The sequence below is a fragment of the Hyperoodon ampullatus genome (genome assembly GCF_949752795.1).
Source record: "Hyperoodon ampullatus genome assembly, chromosome: 6".
Classification (NCBI taxonomy): Eukaryota; Metazoa; Chordata; class Mammalia; order Artiodactyla; family Ziphiidae; genus Hyperoodon; species Hyperoodon ampullatus.
This window is the reverse complement of record NC_136919.1, coordinates 113,896,309-113,911,809: the sequence shown is the minus strand read 5'-3', so window position 1 is coordinate 113,911,809 and position 15,501 is coordinate 113,896,309. Positions and strand designations below refer to the sequence as shown.

General features: G+C 41.4%; 1 protein-coding gene across 1 annotated transcript in view; it reads left to right on the top strand.

Annotated features, from left to right (window-relative positions):
* Nucleotides 1–15,501, top strand: part of ENTPD4 (ectonucleoside triphosphate diphosphohydrolase 4) — a gene marked incomplete at its 5' end in the record, with an annotated part of 29,492 nt that overhangs the window by 10,172 nt on the left and 3,819 nt on the right. The window contains 5 exons of the mRNA XM_079706752.1: nucleotides 7,334–7,393; nucleotides 7,676–7,806; nucleotides 9,414–9,580; nucleotides 13,109–13,433; nucleotides 15,120–15,205. Coding sequence (XP_079562878.1) covers nucleotides 7,334–7,393; nucleotides 7,676–7,806; nucleotides 9,414–9,580; nucleotides 13,109–13,433; nucleotides 15,120–15,205 — 769 coding nt within the window. The remainder of the gene's footprint in view (nucleotides 1–7,333; nucleotides 7,394–7,675; nucleotides 7,807–9,413; nucleotides 9,581–13,108; nucleotides 13,434–15,119; nucleotides 15,206–15,501) is intronic.

The window sequence follows — 15,501 nt, the reverse complement described above, 5'->3', positions numbered from 1 at the left end:
ATAGCTATTAGGAAGAAATTCAACAAGGTATGAGAAAACTCAGAAAGGCAGTACAGTGATCTCGGGAATAAAATTATCAAACAGATGGGCTTCCCTGGTGGTGCAGTGGTTGAGAGTCCGCCTGCCGATGCAGGGGACACGGGTTCGTGCCCCAGTCCGGGAGGATCCCACATGCTGTGGAGCGGCTGGGCCCGTGAGCCATGACCGCTGAGCCTGCGCGTCCGGAGCCTGTGCTCCGCAATGGGAGAGGCCACAGCAGTGAGAGGCCCGCGTACGGCAAAAAAAAAAAAAAAAATTATCAAACAGAATAATTTAGCAGAGAGATTGAAATTCTAAAAAAGAACCAAACAGAAATTCTAGAGCTGAAGAACTCAATAAATGAGCTGAAGAATGCATTGAAAAGCATTGAAAGTAGAGCACATCAGATGAAGAGAGAATAAGTGAGCTCAAGGGTAGGAATATAGAAACGTTTCAGGTGGAAGAGGAGAGAGAACTAAGATTTTTAAAAAGTGGAGAAACCCTATGAAAACCATTAGGCTTTATTAGAAAAGCCAACATAAGATGAATGGATATCCTAGAAGGAGGAGAGAGAGAGAAGGGAGCAGAGAGAATTCAGAGATATAATAGCTGAGAACTTCCCAAACCTGAGAAAGGAACTGGATATACAAGTCCAAAAGCTGATGGAACACTTTGTTATTTCAACACGAAAGACCTTGTCCAAGACACATTATATTAAAACTGTCCAAAGTCAGTGATAAAAAAATTTTAGATGCAGCCAGGGAAAAAAAGACAGTAACCTACAAAAAAAAACCCTTTAGGCTATAACCAGAGTTCTCTGGAGAAACGCTATAGGCCAGGAGTGGAATGACATATTCAAAGTATTGAAAGATAAAAATTGCCAACCAAGAGTACTCTATCCAGTTAAGTTATCCTTCAGATATGAAGGAGAAGTAAAGGCTTTTCCAGATAAACAAAAGCTGGGGAGTTCACCACCACTAGACTACAAAAAATGTGGAAAGGAGCTCTTCAAGCTGAAGTGAAAAGATGAAAGTACACAAAACTCTGATTAAGGTGATAAATGGAATTAGAAAACTAAATCTTTTTTAGAATAGTGTACTAAACAATTACAGCATAAAAGTTAAAAGAGCATTAAGAATAGCTATAGGTACTACAACTTGGTAACAAAATTGCAGCATAAAAAGAATTTGTGACATGAAAAATATAGAAGGGGAAAAGTAAAAGGATGGGACCTTTACAGGTGAATGAAGATAAATTGTTATCAGCAGAAAAAGGACTATTTGTGAGATATTTTATGTAAACCTCTTGGTAACCACAGAGTAAAAATCCAAACAGAGATAAGTAACATAAAAAAGGGGGAAACTAAGCAGATCACCATGGAAAACCACAAACTTTCAAAGGTAGACAGAAACAGAAGGAAAAAGAAACAATGGAGAGACAACCAGAAGGCAAAAGATTAAATGGCAGTAGTAAATCCTTACACATAAATAATTAAACGTAAATAGATTGGGCTCACCAATCAAAAGGCACAGAATGACTGAATGGATCAAAAAAAAAAAAAAAGACCCAACTATACACTGTCTACAGGAGACTCATTTCATCTCTACAGACACACATGGGCTCAAAGTGGAAGGATAAAAGATATTCCAAGCAAATAGAAACCAAAAGAAAGCTGGCATAGTTATATCAGACAAAATAGACTTCTAGACAAAAAGGATAACAAGTATCAAAGAAGATGCTTATATAATGACAAAGAGGTCAATACATCAAGGAGATATAACAATTGTAAATGTATATGCTCCCAACACCTGAGCACCAAAATATATTAAGCAAATACTGACAGTTCTTAGGGGAGAAGTCAACAAAAATACAACAATAGTAAGGGCTTCAATACCTCGCTATCATCAATGGATAGATTGTCCACACAGAAAATCAACAAGGAAACATTGGAATTGAACCAGGACAAGCAAACTTAACACACATATACAAAACAATTCATCCAAAAGCAACCAAATACACATTCTTCTCAAGTGCACATGGAACATTCTCCAGGATAGATCATGTGATAGGACACAAAACAAATGTTAGCAAACTTAAGAAGATTGAAATCATACCAACTATCTTTTCTGACCACAATGGTATGAAACAAAAAATAGGCAACATGAAGAAAGCTGGAAAATCTACAAATATGTGAAAACTAAACAGCATACTTCTCAACAACCAGTGTGTCAAAGAAGAAATCAAAATCAAAAGAGAAATTTAAAAATTACAGTAAGTCCCCTACTTATGAACGAGTTCCATTCCGAGAGCGTGTTCATAAGTCCAGTTTGTTCATAAGTCCAACAGAGTTAGCACAGGTACCCAACTAACACAATCAGCTATATAGTACTGTACTGTAATAGGTTTATAATACTTTTCACACAAATAATACATAAAAAACAACAAATACGAAAAATAAAGAACATTTTTAATCTTACAATATAGTACCTTGAAAAGCAATAGTATGGTACAACAGCTGGCATACAGGGGCTGGCATGGAGTGAACAGGCAAGAAGAGTTACTGACTGGAGGAGGGAGAGGAGGTGGGAGATGGTAGAGCTGAAGGATCGTCAGCAATAGGAGATGGAGGGCAAGCTGCAATTTCACTCACACCTGACATTGATGGCACAGGTTCTGGGCTTGGAATAAGGATGCTGTACTACTGTATTCCATACAGTACTGTACAGTAAAGTGCACAAAAGCACAGCTACTTGTAAAGGATGCACACACATGGCAGTGTATGCCAGACACGTGAATTAACTTATGTGATTGCACATGCGAATGCATGCTTGCATCTTTGAAAGTTCGCAACTTGAAGGTTTGTACGTAGGGGACTTACTATATCTCAAAACAAATGAAAATGGAAATACAATATATCAAATATTGTGGGATGCAGCAAAGGCAGTTCTAAGAGGAGAATTTATAGCGATAAATGCATATATTAAGAAATTAGAAAGAGTTCAAACAACCTAACTTTGCACCGTAAGGAACTAGAATATGAAGACCAAATTAAGCCAGAAGTTAGCAGAAGGAAAGAAATAATAAAGGTTAGAGCAGAAATAAATGAAACAGAGACCAGAAAAACAATAGAAAGGATTAACGAAACTAAGAGCTGGTTCTTTGAAAAGACAAACAAAATTGACAAACCTTTAGCCAGACTAAGAAAAAAAAAGACTCCGAGTTAGAAATGAAAGAGGAGACATTACAACTGATATTACGGAAATACATAGAATCATGAGACTACTATGAACAATTAATATGCCAACAAATTACATAAGCCAGAAGAAATGGATACATTTCTAGAAACACACAACCTTCCAAGACTGAATCAGGAAATAGAAAATCTGACCAGACTGGTAATCAGTGAAGAGATTGAATTGATAATCAAAAAACTTCAACACAGAAAATTCCAGGACCAGATGGCTTTACTGGGGAATTCTACCAAGCATTTAAAGAAAACATCAATCCTTCTCAAACTCTTCCAGAAAGGAGCAGGGAACACTCCAAACTCATTCTACAAAGCCAGCATTACCTTGACACCAAAACCACATAAAGATACCACAAGAAGGGCTTCCCTGGTGGCGCAGTGGTTGAGAATCTGCCTGCTAATGCAGGGGACACGGGTTCGAGCCCTGGTCTGGGAGGATCCCACATGCCACGGAGCAACTAGGCCCGTGAGCCACAACTACTGAGCCTGCGCATCTGGAGCTTGTGTTCCGCAGTAAGAGAGGCCACGGTAGTGAGAGGCCCGCGCACCGCGATGAAGAGTGGCCCCCGCTTGCCACAACTAGAGAAAGCCCTCGCGCAGAAACGAAGACCCAACACACAAAAATAAATTAATTAATTAATAAAAAACTCCTACCCACCCCCCCCAAAAAGAAAAAGACCCTGTCTAGTTCTTAAAAAAAAAAAAAAAAAGATACCACAAGAAAAGAAAACTATAGACGAACATCCTGATAAATATAGCTGCAAAAATTCTCGACAAATCAACAAAATATTAGCAAACTGAATTCAAGAACACCTTAAAAGGATTATACACCATGACCAAGTGGGGTGGGATTTATCCCTGGGATACAGGAACGATTCAACATATGCAAATCAATAAATGTTAATACATCAATAAAATGAAAGATAAAAATCACTTCATGTCAACAGATGCAGAAAAAGCATTTGACAAAATACAGCATCCTTTCATGGTAAAACAAACAAACAAGCAAAAACCCTTAATAAATTGGGTGTAGAAGGAACATACCTCAACATAATAAGGGCCACATATGACAAACTCACAGCTAACATTATCCTCAATGGAGAAAAACCAAAAGTATTTCCTCCAAGATCAGGAATAAGACAAAGATGCCCACTCTCATTACTCCTATTCAATATAATATTGGAAGTCCTAGCTACAGCAGTTAGGCAAAGCAAAGAAATACATCTAAATTAGAAAAGAAGTAAAATCGTCACTATTTGCTGATGATATGTTCATATATAAAGAAAATCCTAAAAACTCAGTCAAAAATATTGATTAATTGTTGCATTAATCAACTATTTCAGTAAAGTGGCAGGATGCAAAATCAACATACAGAAATTAGTTACATTCCTTTATGCTAATGATGAAGCATCTAAAATAGAAATCTGGAAGATGATCGCACTCACAGAAGCACTAAAAATGTAAAATACTTAGGAATAAATTTAACCAAGGAAGTGAAAGATCTGTACAATGAAAACTAAAAGACTTTGCTGAAAGAAGTCAAAGCCATAAACAAATGGAAGGATGTCCTGTGTTCATGGATCAGAAGAATTGATATCGTTAAAATGGCCATACTACTCAAAGCCGTCTACAGATTGAGTGCAATCCCCATGAAAATACCAAAGACATTCTTCACAGAAATAGAAGAAACAATCCTAAAATTTGTGTGGAACCACAAAGGACCCCGAATAGCCAAAGCAATCCTGAGAAAAAAGAACAAAGCAATCGGGCATCTGGGTTTCAAACTATACTACAAAGCCATAGTAATAAAAATAGTATGGTGCTGGCACAAAAATAGACATAGCAACCAATGGAACAGTACAGAGCCTGGAATTAAATTCAGGCATATATGGTCAACTAATATTTGACAAGGGAGCCAAGAAAGCTCAATGGATAAAAGACAGTCTCTTCAACAGATGATGCTGGGGAAACTGGAGAAACACATGCAGAGCAATGAAATTGGACCCCTGTCTCACACCATTCACAAAAATTAACTCAAAACGGATCAAAGATTTAAACATAAGGCTCAAAACCGTACAACTTCAATAAGAAAGGAGGAAGCTCATCTATTGGTCATGGCAAGTTTTTTTGGACATGACACCAAAAGCACAAACAACAAAAGCAAAAATCAACAAATGGGCTACATCAAACTCAGAAACTTCTGTACAGCAAAAGAAATAATTAACAAAATGAAAAGACAACCTACAGAATAGGAGAAACTTTTTGCAAACCATCTATCATGTAAGTGGTTAATATCCAAAATATATAGAGAACTTGTACAATTTAATAACAACAACCCAAAAACTCTGATTTAAAAATGGGCAGAAGAACTAAGACATTTTCAAAAGAGGATGTCAAAATGGCCAACAGGCACATGAAAAGATGCTCCACATCACTAATCATCAGGGAAACACGAATCAAAACCACAGTGAGCTATCACCTCACACCTGTTAGAACGGCTATCCTTAAGAAGATAAGAGACAACAGGTGCTGGTGAGAATGTGATGAAAAGGAAACCCTTATACATTGTTGGTGGGAATGAAAATTTGTCCAACACTATGGAAAACAGTATGGAGGTTCCTCAATAAAATAAGTTCTCAATAAAAATAGGGCTACCATACGATCCAGCAATTCCATTTCTGGGTATATGCCCAAAGGGAATGAAAACAGAATTTTGACAAGATGCATGTACTCCCGTGTTTACTGAAGTATTATTCACAGTAGCCAAGATACGGAAACAACCCAGATGTTCATCAACAGACAGATGGATAAAAAAAGATGTGGTAGATATACACAGTGGAATCTTATTCAACCATGAGAAAGGAGGAAGGATATCCTGCTATTTTTGACAACATAGATGGACCTTGAGCACATTATGCTGAGCGAGATAAGTCAGAGAAAGACAAGGACTGTATGATATCACTTATTTGTGGAATCTGGAAAAGTCCAACGTGTAAAAAGACAGTAAAATGTTGGTTACTAGGGGATGGGGTCAGGAGATAAGACTGATAGTGTTCAAGGGTAGAAACTTGTAACAGTGGGTAAATAAGCCCTAGACAGTTAATGCACAGTGTAGTCAATATAGACAATAATACCGTACTATAATGATGTAATGTGATAATATCACTACAAGGGCAATCATATTACGATATATAAACGTATCAAAGTAACACACTGTACCCCTTAATTTACACAAGGTTACATGCCAAATTTATTCAATTAAAAACAAGTTGGACAGGTCTTGCATTGTTGGGCTGTGGAGTTTGGACTTTGTTCTGTAGATCAGCCCAACAGAGGAGAGCATGGGTTGGAGTGGGAGAGTAGGGCAGGAAAGTCAGTTAGGTCTCTGTACCAGCTTAAACCAAGGCAGTAATGAAAATGGGTGAAGGTCCAATGTAGAAAATGTTACAAAAAGAGAATCAGACTTGGGAACTGAGTGAAAGTGTGAGATAAAAGAATGGAAGGGTTAAGGGCTTCCCTGGTGGCGCAGTGGTTGACAGTCCGCCTGCTGATGCAGGGGATGTGGGTTCGTGCCCTGGTCCGGGAAGATCCCACATGCCGCGGAGTGGCTGGGCCCGTGAGCCCTGGCCGCTGAGCCTGCGCGTCCGGAGCCTGTGCTCCGCAACGGGAGAGGCCACAACAGTGAGAGGCCCGCGTACCCCAAAAAAAAAAAAAAAAAAAAAGAATGGAAGGGTTAGAGTTCACTTGTCTTTAAAACCTCGTACTTGATAGGTTTAACCTCATAAAAAGTGAAAACTCTGGTATTTCAAAACAACCTATAAATTTCAAAGAAACAGGAGTGCCTAGGGAATTATATTTTCAACCCACGCACATGGTATGAAACTACAAAACTAAAAGCCGAGAGTTCTCGGAAAACCACTGGGAAAAGGTAATACATCAATAGAAATGTATTTTTTCAGATAACGTTTTCACAGCTTATCAGGGAATGAAATAAATGTTTGCACTGACTGCAATGATCAGGACTATATAAAATATTTTTAAACTTTACTCTTCTTATAACGTCTCTAGGTGTGTATGCTTGGATTGGCATTAATTTTGTCCTTGGACGATTCGAGCATATTGAAGATGGTAAGTATCGTGTTTCCAGCAAATGTATCTAACTGGAAGTTATGGCTTTTTCTGTTTCATGCAAAGCATAAAAAAGGAGCTGAGTGTTGTGACACAGCCGGGTGTGTAGGAGCAGAGTGGGAGGTGCTGCTGTGTCACACAGTAAACTTGGTCTTAGTGGGGAAAAGCAAGCTGGGTCTGCCTAGATACACTTGAACCCACCATCAAAGCAGGATGACTCTTCATAAGATCCCGCTTCTCTGCATTTGTTCCATTCCAGTGGCTGTTTCTTGTTCTTTCCAGATGATGAGGCAGTTGTGGAAGTTAACATCCCTGGTAGCGAAAGCAGCAAAGCCATTCTCCGTAAAAGAACAGCCGGTATTCTCGACATGGGAGGCGTCTCAACCCAGATAGCATACGAAGTCCCCAAAACTGTAAGCTTTGCCTCCTCACAGCAGGTTATTATCTGTACAAATTTCCTTCTGTTTGGTTTGATTTTCATTTAACATGTCTCCATCCATTTGTGTTTTGTTTTCTGAGTCTGAACACATCTTTACTGTGCTTGCTGAGGGTACCACCTTCTCAGCCCAGGAGAAAGGAGACGGGAGGAAACCAAGGCAAACCTCCACTAAGCCGTTTGTGTTTGTTCATTGAAGTCAGCTGGTTTGTTTTCTGAACTTACCTAGAATTTTCCTTTGGTGTATATGTCAGCCACACACTTGAGTTTTTGTTTCTATTTCCAGTCACTTTTCTCAAAGGTACTGTAAAACTTAATATAATAGTATCAGATTTCTTAAGTTATAATTGGGAGAAATACTCTTGTGTGTGGCTCAGACAGCTTTTGATTTTTCTGGAAAGGATAGAGGTTTGTATCCACCGCTTCCACGTTTCTGAACTCATGGTTTACTCTGTCATTTCTGCATTATCCCCTTTGGTACTGTAGTTTCCCAGTAGGCTGGGTGGCCTTCTGTAGAGGGTGTCCAGATGCATTCCTGAATTGCTCTATGTCTTTATTACTGTTTCCATTCAGCTCTAGATTAATACCTAGCAGAGTGAGTGGTTAGAAAAGAGTGGAGCTGGACAAGCCTGAGCTGCATTGTCATCCTGTCCTCACTAGTTCTGGGATCTTATGCAAGGCACTTAGCTTTTTTGAGCGAGCCTCTTCAGCTATAAATGTGACTGCAAGTGCCTCTAACAGAGGATTATCATAAGGCTGATTGAGGTAGTACATATATCTAATGGCCTGCTAGGCACCTTGTATCAGCTCAGTAAACATTATTGAAGTATTTATTAAGCTCCTTAGAAAATGCTTTGTAAATTCGAGTATTACAATTTGTGCTTCCTGCTTCCCATCCAGACATGCCTCTAGAAACTATTACACTCTTTGTACAAAATCATGTTTTCCCCTCAAGTAAAGTAAGAAACTCATAGAAAAGTAGTTTGGAAAAATATTTCCCATGGATGCATCATCCAAAAAAATTATTGTTAGCATTTTGGCATATTTCTTTTCATTCTTTTTTATCTGTTTATAGTATTTAAAAATATGGTTGTTATAATCTTACTGTTCGTACAATTTTTGTCCTTTATTTAGCACTGCATAAGCATATTCCTCCATAAACTTTATTACCATTATTAACTGACCCTACTTGAAATTGTATATATAGATGACATCCAGTTTTTTCTGTCACAGAATTGCAAAGGACATCTTTGTGTATAGAGACTTTTCAATATTTAGGATTATTTTCAAAGCACAGGATTCCATAAATAGATTTACTAGATCAGAGGATGTGAAACCACATTGCTTATGTCCCTTTTCAAAAAGTCATATCAGTATCACAAATGTGCAGCCCATCTGAAATTTCTTTAAGTCAGGATTGTCGTATTGAATTAGGAGGGATGCTTAGAAGGACCCTTGGGAAATGCAGATGCAGAAATTTTTGCTCCTTTTTGACGAGAATTTTTGTAGGTCCCTCTTTTTAACAAGAGGTAATTGTTTTTGTATTGCTTAAAATACTAAAGTTTTTGGTCCTTCCGTCTGTAGGAAGAAGTAGCTAAGAACTTATTGGCTGAATTTAACTTGGGATGTGACGTTCACCAAACTGAGCACGTGTACCGCGTCTACGTGGCCACGTTTCTTGGGTTTGGTGGCAATGCTGCTCGACAGAGATACGAGGACAGAATATTTGCCAGCACAGTTCAAAAGAACAGGTAAAGCACCTTCCATTGCTCGGCCGTCACCTTGAAACCACGGTTTGTCCTCACAGAAGACATATCCAGGCCAAGCAGGGAGGCCTCAGTCAGCAGAAGCATATGAGCACGGTTAGCTGTTCATTGTCCCGCCCGCTGAGCTGGAGAAGAAATGAAAGGGCAGCAGGGTTCTGCCTTTGGCCCCAGCTCACCCGCCTCCAAAGAAGGCTCTCGTTCTCTAAGACCCATGGCTCCCCTGCTGGATTAGAGGTTTCACTTTCAGGATATTTAAATACTTTCGAACCCTGGGTGTTGCTATTCCAGATTGCAAAGTCCTGCGGAAACTCAGCACCTGGGCCACTCAGATGTCCTGGAGGCCCCCAGGAAACGATGATAGCATTGAGTTACGGGATGTCCTGGCCGTGTCATGGGAAACCAGCCTGGCAGTTATTTAGTGAATAAGACCATAGTGAAGGAAGTTATTCATGAGAAAGAAACGATCTAGAAGTCAAAGTTAGTGATTTTAACCCTCTTTAGCAGTGAAATTTTAAAAAATGAGTTCATGAAGAATTCTGGTATAGAAAATATGCAAAAACACTTTAACAGTTTAAATTTATTTTATAAGTTTAAGTGTATACCAATTATTTATTTGAAATTAGTCCATAAGAACAGAAAAGCCATATGGATGAATAAAAAATCTGAAATCTGGGGTTTTGTAAAATGGTATTAATTACTGTGCTTTGTTTTGTTTTGTTTTTGACTGCGCTGGGTCTTCGTTGCTGCACGTGGGCTTTCTCTAGTTGTGGTGAGCAGGGGCTGCTCTTCATTGCGGTGCATGGTCTTCTCATTGCGGTGGCTTCTCTTGCTTCAGAGCACGGGCTCTAGGCACGCAGGCTTCAGTAGTTGTGGCTCGCAGGCTCAGTAGTTGTGGCATGCGGGCTCTAGAGCGCAGGCTCAGCAGCTGCGGCACATGGGCCCAGTTGCTCCGCAGCACGTGGGATCCTCCCAGACCAGGGCTTGAACCCCTGTCCCCTGCATTGGCAGGCGGACTCCCAACCACTGCGCCACCAGGGAAGCCCCTTTGTTTTGTTTTGACGAAACAATTTTGAGGAGAAAAATCCTGATTCATAGAAATAAATGATAGTGTATTTCCTTGATCTATTTTAATCTTTTTTGTTGTTGAGGTATAGTTGATGTACAATATTATATAAGTTTCAGGAGTACAACATAGTGATTCACAATTTTTAAAGGTTATATTTCATTTATAGTTATTATAAAATAATGGCTACAATTTAATCTTAATAAACCTGTGGAGGCCTGAACTTTTTTTTTTTTTTTTTTTTTTTTGCGTTACATGGGCCTCTCACTGTTGTGGCCTCTCCCCCTGCGGAGCACAGGCTCCGGACGCACAGGCCCAGCGGCCGTGGCTCACGGGCCCGACCGCTCCGCGGCATGTGGGATCCTCCCGGACCGGGGCACGAACCCGTATCCCCTGCATCGGCAGGCGGACTCTCAACCACTGCACCACCAGGGAAGCCCTGGAGGCCTGAACTTTAAGAAAGGCCAAGTCAGAGCCATTCATTACCTCAGTTTCCAGAAATTCACATGTGTGAATAGGAGAAGCAGTAAAAACTTGTTCTTTGTCTGCTCCAGACGTTAACTGAATAGCGTTAGTTAAGAAAGATTAACTAGTCCCTGTTTCTTTTTTAAAATAGTATGTTATATAGCACACTTTAGTATAATTATTTTTAGTAATAGTCTTAAAATAGAAATATTTTATAAGTGATGTTTAAATTAGAATTTTGGAGAAACACCTTCTTCTGCAACCCTAATTTTTACTAATTGGTTTTAATGTCAAGAAGGTTATATAATGGACATTGCAGTGGTACTTTTTAATTTAGTTGTAGAGCAACTAAAAACTGTAACATGAAGTATACATTTGACTCATCTTGGACTTTTATAATAATTATAAATGTTAGTCATCACTTTTTACATATGTCATGAATTGAGCCTTGAAATGCATATTTATCCCTTTGCCATTAGGAGTGATGATTGATTTTTTAAAATTACTTAAACATTTTTAGTGCATTTTGAGTTGCCCTGATCTTAGGAATAAACAACTTGTCAGTTGAGTGGCAGGTAAAAAGTTGACTTAATGTCAGTGACTGAATATCAAATTCAGGCGCCTTCCTAATAGTTAAACACCTTTTAGGCCCATGGGATTTCCTGGTATCAAACAGTAACATAACTCCAGCTGTTGTATGCTCTTTTCTACTTCTCAGTTGCTTAATGGTGAGGACACACAGTAGGATGACAGATCTGGACATTTCATCGGCAGGTAGTAAGCATAGGGCATTTCAGTGAACAAGTTAAGATTTCTACAGGACTTCTCAGAGCCTGTAGTACAATAGAAACTGTTATTTGCTGCAGTTGGGATCAATAGTTGGTTAACTTAAAAATTTAGTTAAAACAGAGAATCATAAAAATAGAATCAACGCCAAGCACTTTGTTTTAACTTATGTATTCATTTGCCAATCTTTTGCTCTGGACTAAAGGCTTTTCTTAGGCTATTTCTCTGGCAGGCATTGCACCCACTCATCTTGATGTCATTTTGGATACCAGGGCCTTAAAGACATCTGTGAAGCAATTTGATACCAATTTCATCTAGATTTTTATTAATTTTTCCCAACTTTTTTTCTTTTAATCTTGATAACACCTAATTTGACACCAGTTTTCTAGCGATCTGCCTTTATCATATTTTTCTAAGCCATCTAACCTTAGCTTTAACAGCACCAGCGACTTCTTGTCACAGTCACATTTCATCTGTATATAATTAAAATCACAAGCACTAGTGGCAGAAACGGGGCTGGGAACAGCACAGTGGTGGGCGTTGGACTGCAATGAGCGGGACACTGGGAGGTGCTTGTTAACCGCGGACCCGCAGCAGCCGTGGACACCAGCCTATGTCACAGGTCACGGAAAGCGTCAGTAATCTGACCAAGTCATAGTTCCACTGGATCCCGTTCAGCTGTCTGCTGTACGCACATGTGTATCATGAATCTCCAGGAGGGGCTTGAGTCCGTGTTTTCCCAACTTAATTTTTCCAGAACCCCTTTTTTTTTTTTTAAGAAGATGTTGGGGGTAGGAGTTTATTAATTAATTTATTTATTTTTGCTGTGTTGGGTCTTCATTTCTGTGCTAGGGCTTTCTCTAGTTGTGGCCAGCAGGGGCCACTTTTCATCGCGGTGCACGGGCCTCTCACTATCGCGGCCTCTCTTGTTGCGGAGCACAGGCTCCAGACGCGCAGGCTCAGTAGTTGTGGCTCACGGGCCTAGTTGCTCTGCGGCATGTGGGATCCACCCAGACCAGGGCTCGAACCCGGGTCCCCTGCATTAGCAGGCAGATTCTCAACCACTGCACCACCAGGGAAGCCCCCGGAACCCTTTTGTGTTCCACAGGGCAGAGTTTGAGAAACACTGACTTGCAGCCACTTTCTTCTTCACACAGCTTTCTGTTGGTCTCATGATGAAGTTTCTCTTTGTCCTGTAGGCTCCTGGGGAAACAGACAGGGCTGACTCCTGATGCTCCGTACCTGGACCCCTGCCTCCCCCTGGACATTAAAGATGAAATCCAGCAGAATGGACAGACACTGTACCTGCGGGGCACGGGAGACTTTGACCTGTGCCGAGAGACCATCCAGCCTTTCATGAACAAAACAAACGAGACGCAGACCTCCCTCAATGGGGTCTACCAGCCCCCGATTCACTTCCAGAACAGTGAATTCTACGGCTTTTCCGAATTCTACTACTGTACTGAGGATGTGCTACGGATGGGGGGAGACTACAGCGCTGCCGCATTTACGAGAGCTGCGAAGGTAACCGCCCAGGAAGCCAGGGTAGATGGCAACGGGCCCAAGTCCAGAGCAGGGTAAGGGGGAGGGCGGAGGCTGTGTGTGCCTCACCTCGGCAGCCCTGCTCCCTTGGTTGGGCCAGAGGAATGGTCACAGCAGAAGCAGAAGGTCCCCTGTGAGACTGCACTGGCCATCAGTGGCTCCCAGAGGACAGTCTTTTACGTGTAATAGTATAATTCTGATCTGACAGTTGCTCGCAGCTTCCGACCCTTTGTCTTCAGGACCCCTTTTCTCTTGTTCTCCCTGCCTTCCTGACACTTTCCTAGGCTCTCAGCCTTGGTGATCCCGGACTTCCTCCCTTGGTCCTTCGACCTTCAGGTTCTTGGATGGTGTCATCCGTGTTCGTGGTTTGCTGCTGCCTCTCAGGAGGAGGCTCTGCATCTGCCTGCCCGGCGCCTGCTAGATTTCATGACTGCAGACAACCCCCGTTTCTCCCCATTCTGTTCTGCTGTGTTGTCTCGGTCATGGCATCACTAAACCATCTAGTGCCCCTCCCCCAAACCCAGGAGTTACAGACTTCTCCCTGTCACTCATCCATCCCTCACCATACACCCCATCAGAGCAGTCATCAAGCATGTTACTGTATGTCATACATTTTCTCAGAGCCCTGCTCTCCCTACTTTCTGTCCTACCCTTGCTGTCCTAGTCCTGGCCACTCTCTGTCGCCCGCACTATGCAGGGGCCTCCCCGTGGTCCTCCTGCATCTGGTCCCCTCTCTGGAGTTCATCCTCCACACCACTCCCAAGTGTTCTGTCTGAAACCCAAGTGCAGCCACCTGCTCTCCTGTTGAAAGTCTTCAGTGGCTTTCTCTTGCTTCCAGGATGAATTTCAAATACTTTAGTGTTTCCTTCCCACCCTGTTGCCTCATCTCCCCACCTAGCACTTGATACTCTAATCGTATCAGGCATCTGTTTGTTGCCCTCCCATCTGTTCTCCCTCCCATCTTGTCTTCGTCCGTCGTGTTTCCTCTGCCTGACATGCATCCTCACCCTCTCACCCCAGGCTGAGTGCCATTCTCTGTATCCCCTGTTGTGACTTTCACTGCCCCTGTGAGCCTCAATGTCTTCATCCTTTAAATAGAGGTTGGAATAGCAGCTATGTCAAGGAGTTGTTTGAAGCATTACATTTAGAAAAGGTGCCAGCACAGGGGTCAGTAAATGTTAGCTGTTAATATAAACATTACAAATAACTTCAGGAAAAGGTGGCACCTCTTTCCCTTCTCTTGAAGACAAAGCCTTTCGTAATCATCTTTGTGTTCCCAGAACCTTGCACCATATAGCCACAGACACAGGTTTTCAGTCTGACCTGGCTGAAGGACCGCTTCACTTTTCCAAAAGTCTGTGCCTGTCACATGCGGTCACTGGGGGGAGAAACTTAGCAGCTTTGAAGAGGTCGGTTGTGGGCAGTGAGATTCTCTTTAACAATAACTTTGGCTGAATTTTAAGACAAAGAACAAGCGTTGTCTCAGCTCATCAGTAAGCATTCACAGAGTGTTTGTATGTCTCGTCCTCATGGGTCACAGACACAAGCTTGTGTCTCCCAATTGGAAGGATATGTTTGTTATGAATATGAATTTGGTAAAAACTTTTGAAATGAAAAACATTTAATAAGCCTTTCCTAGTGGTTTATTTGGGGTGAAATTTCTTTCAGGATTATTGCGCAACAAAGTGGTCGATCTTGCGGGAACGCTTTGACCGAGGACTGTATGCTTCTCACGCCGACCTCCACAGGCTCAAGTAAGTCGTAGACAGCTGGGCCCAGGGTGTGTTGAAGAAACGGTGCGTCCATTCTTGGCCACACCATGGCCCCAGTCTACCTTCTTGTCCTCACCAGTCCCTACTCCTCCTCATCTCCTCCAGGCTCCTTTCAGACGAACGGCAAATACTCGTGCTCAAACGTGTCTTGCAGTTTGGGGCTCAGTTTTGCTCTTCCGTCCACCTGGAACTCCCCTGTGCGTCCTCTCCTCGTTGATGTCCTGCCCAGACATCAGAGGTCAGATGCTGTCCCTTCCAAGTCTTCCTCTGTCCACTTA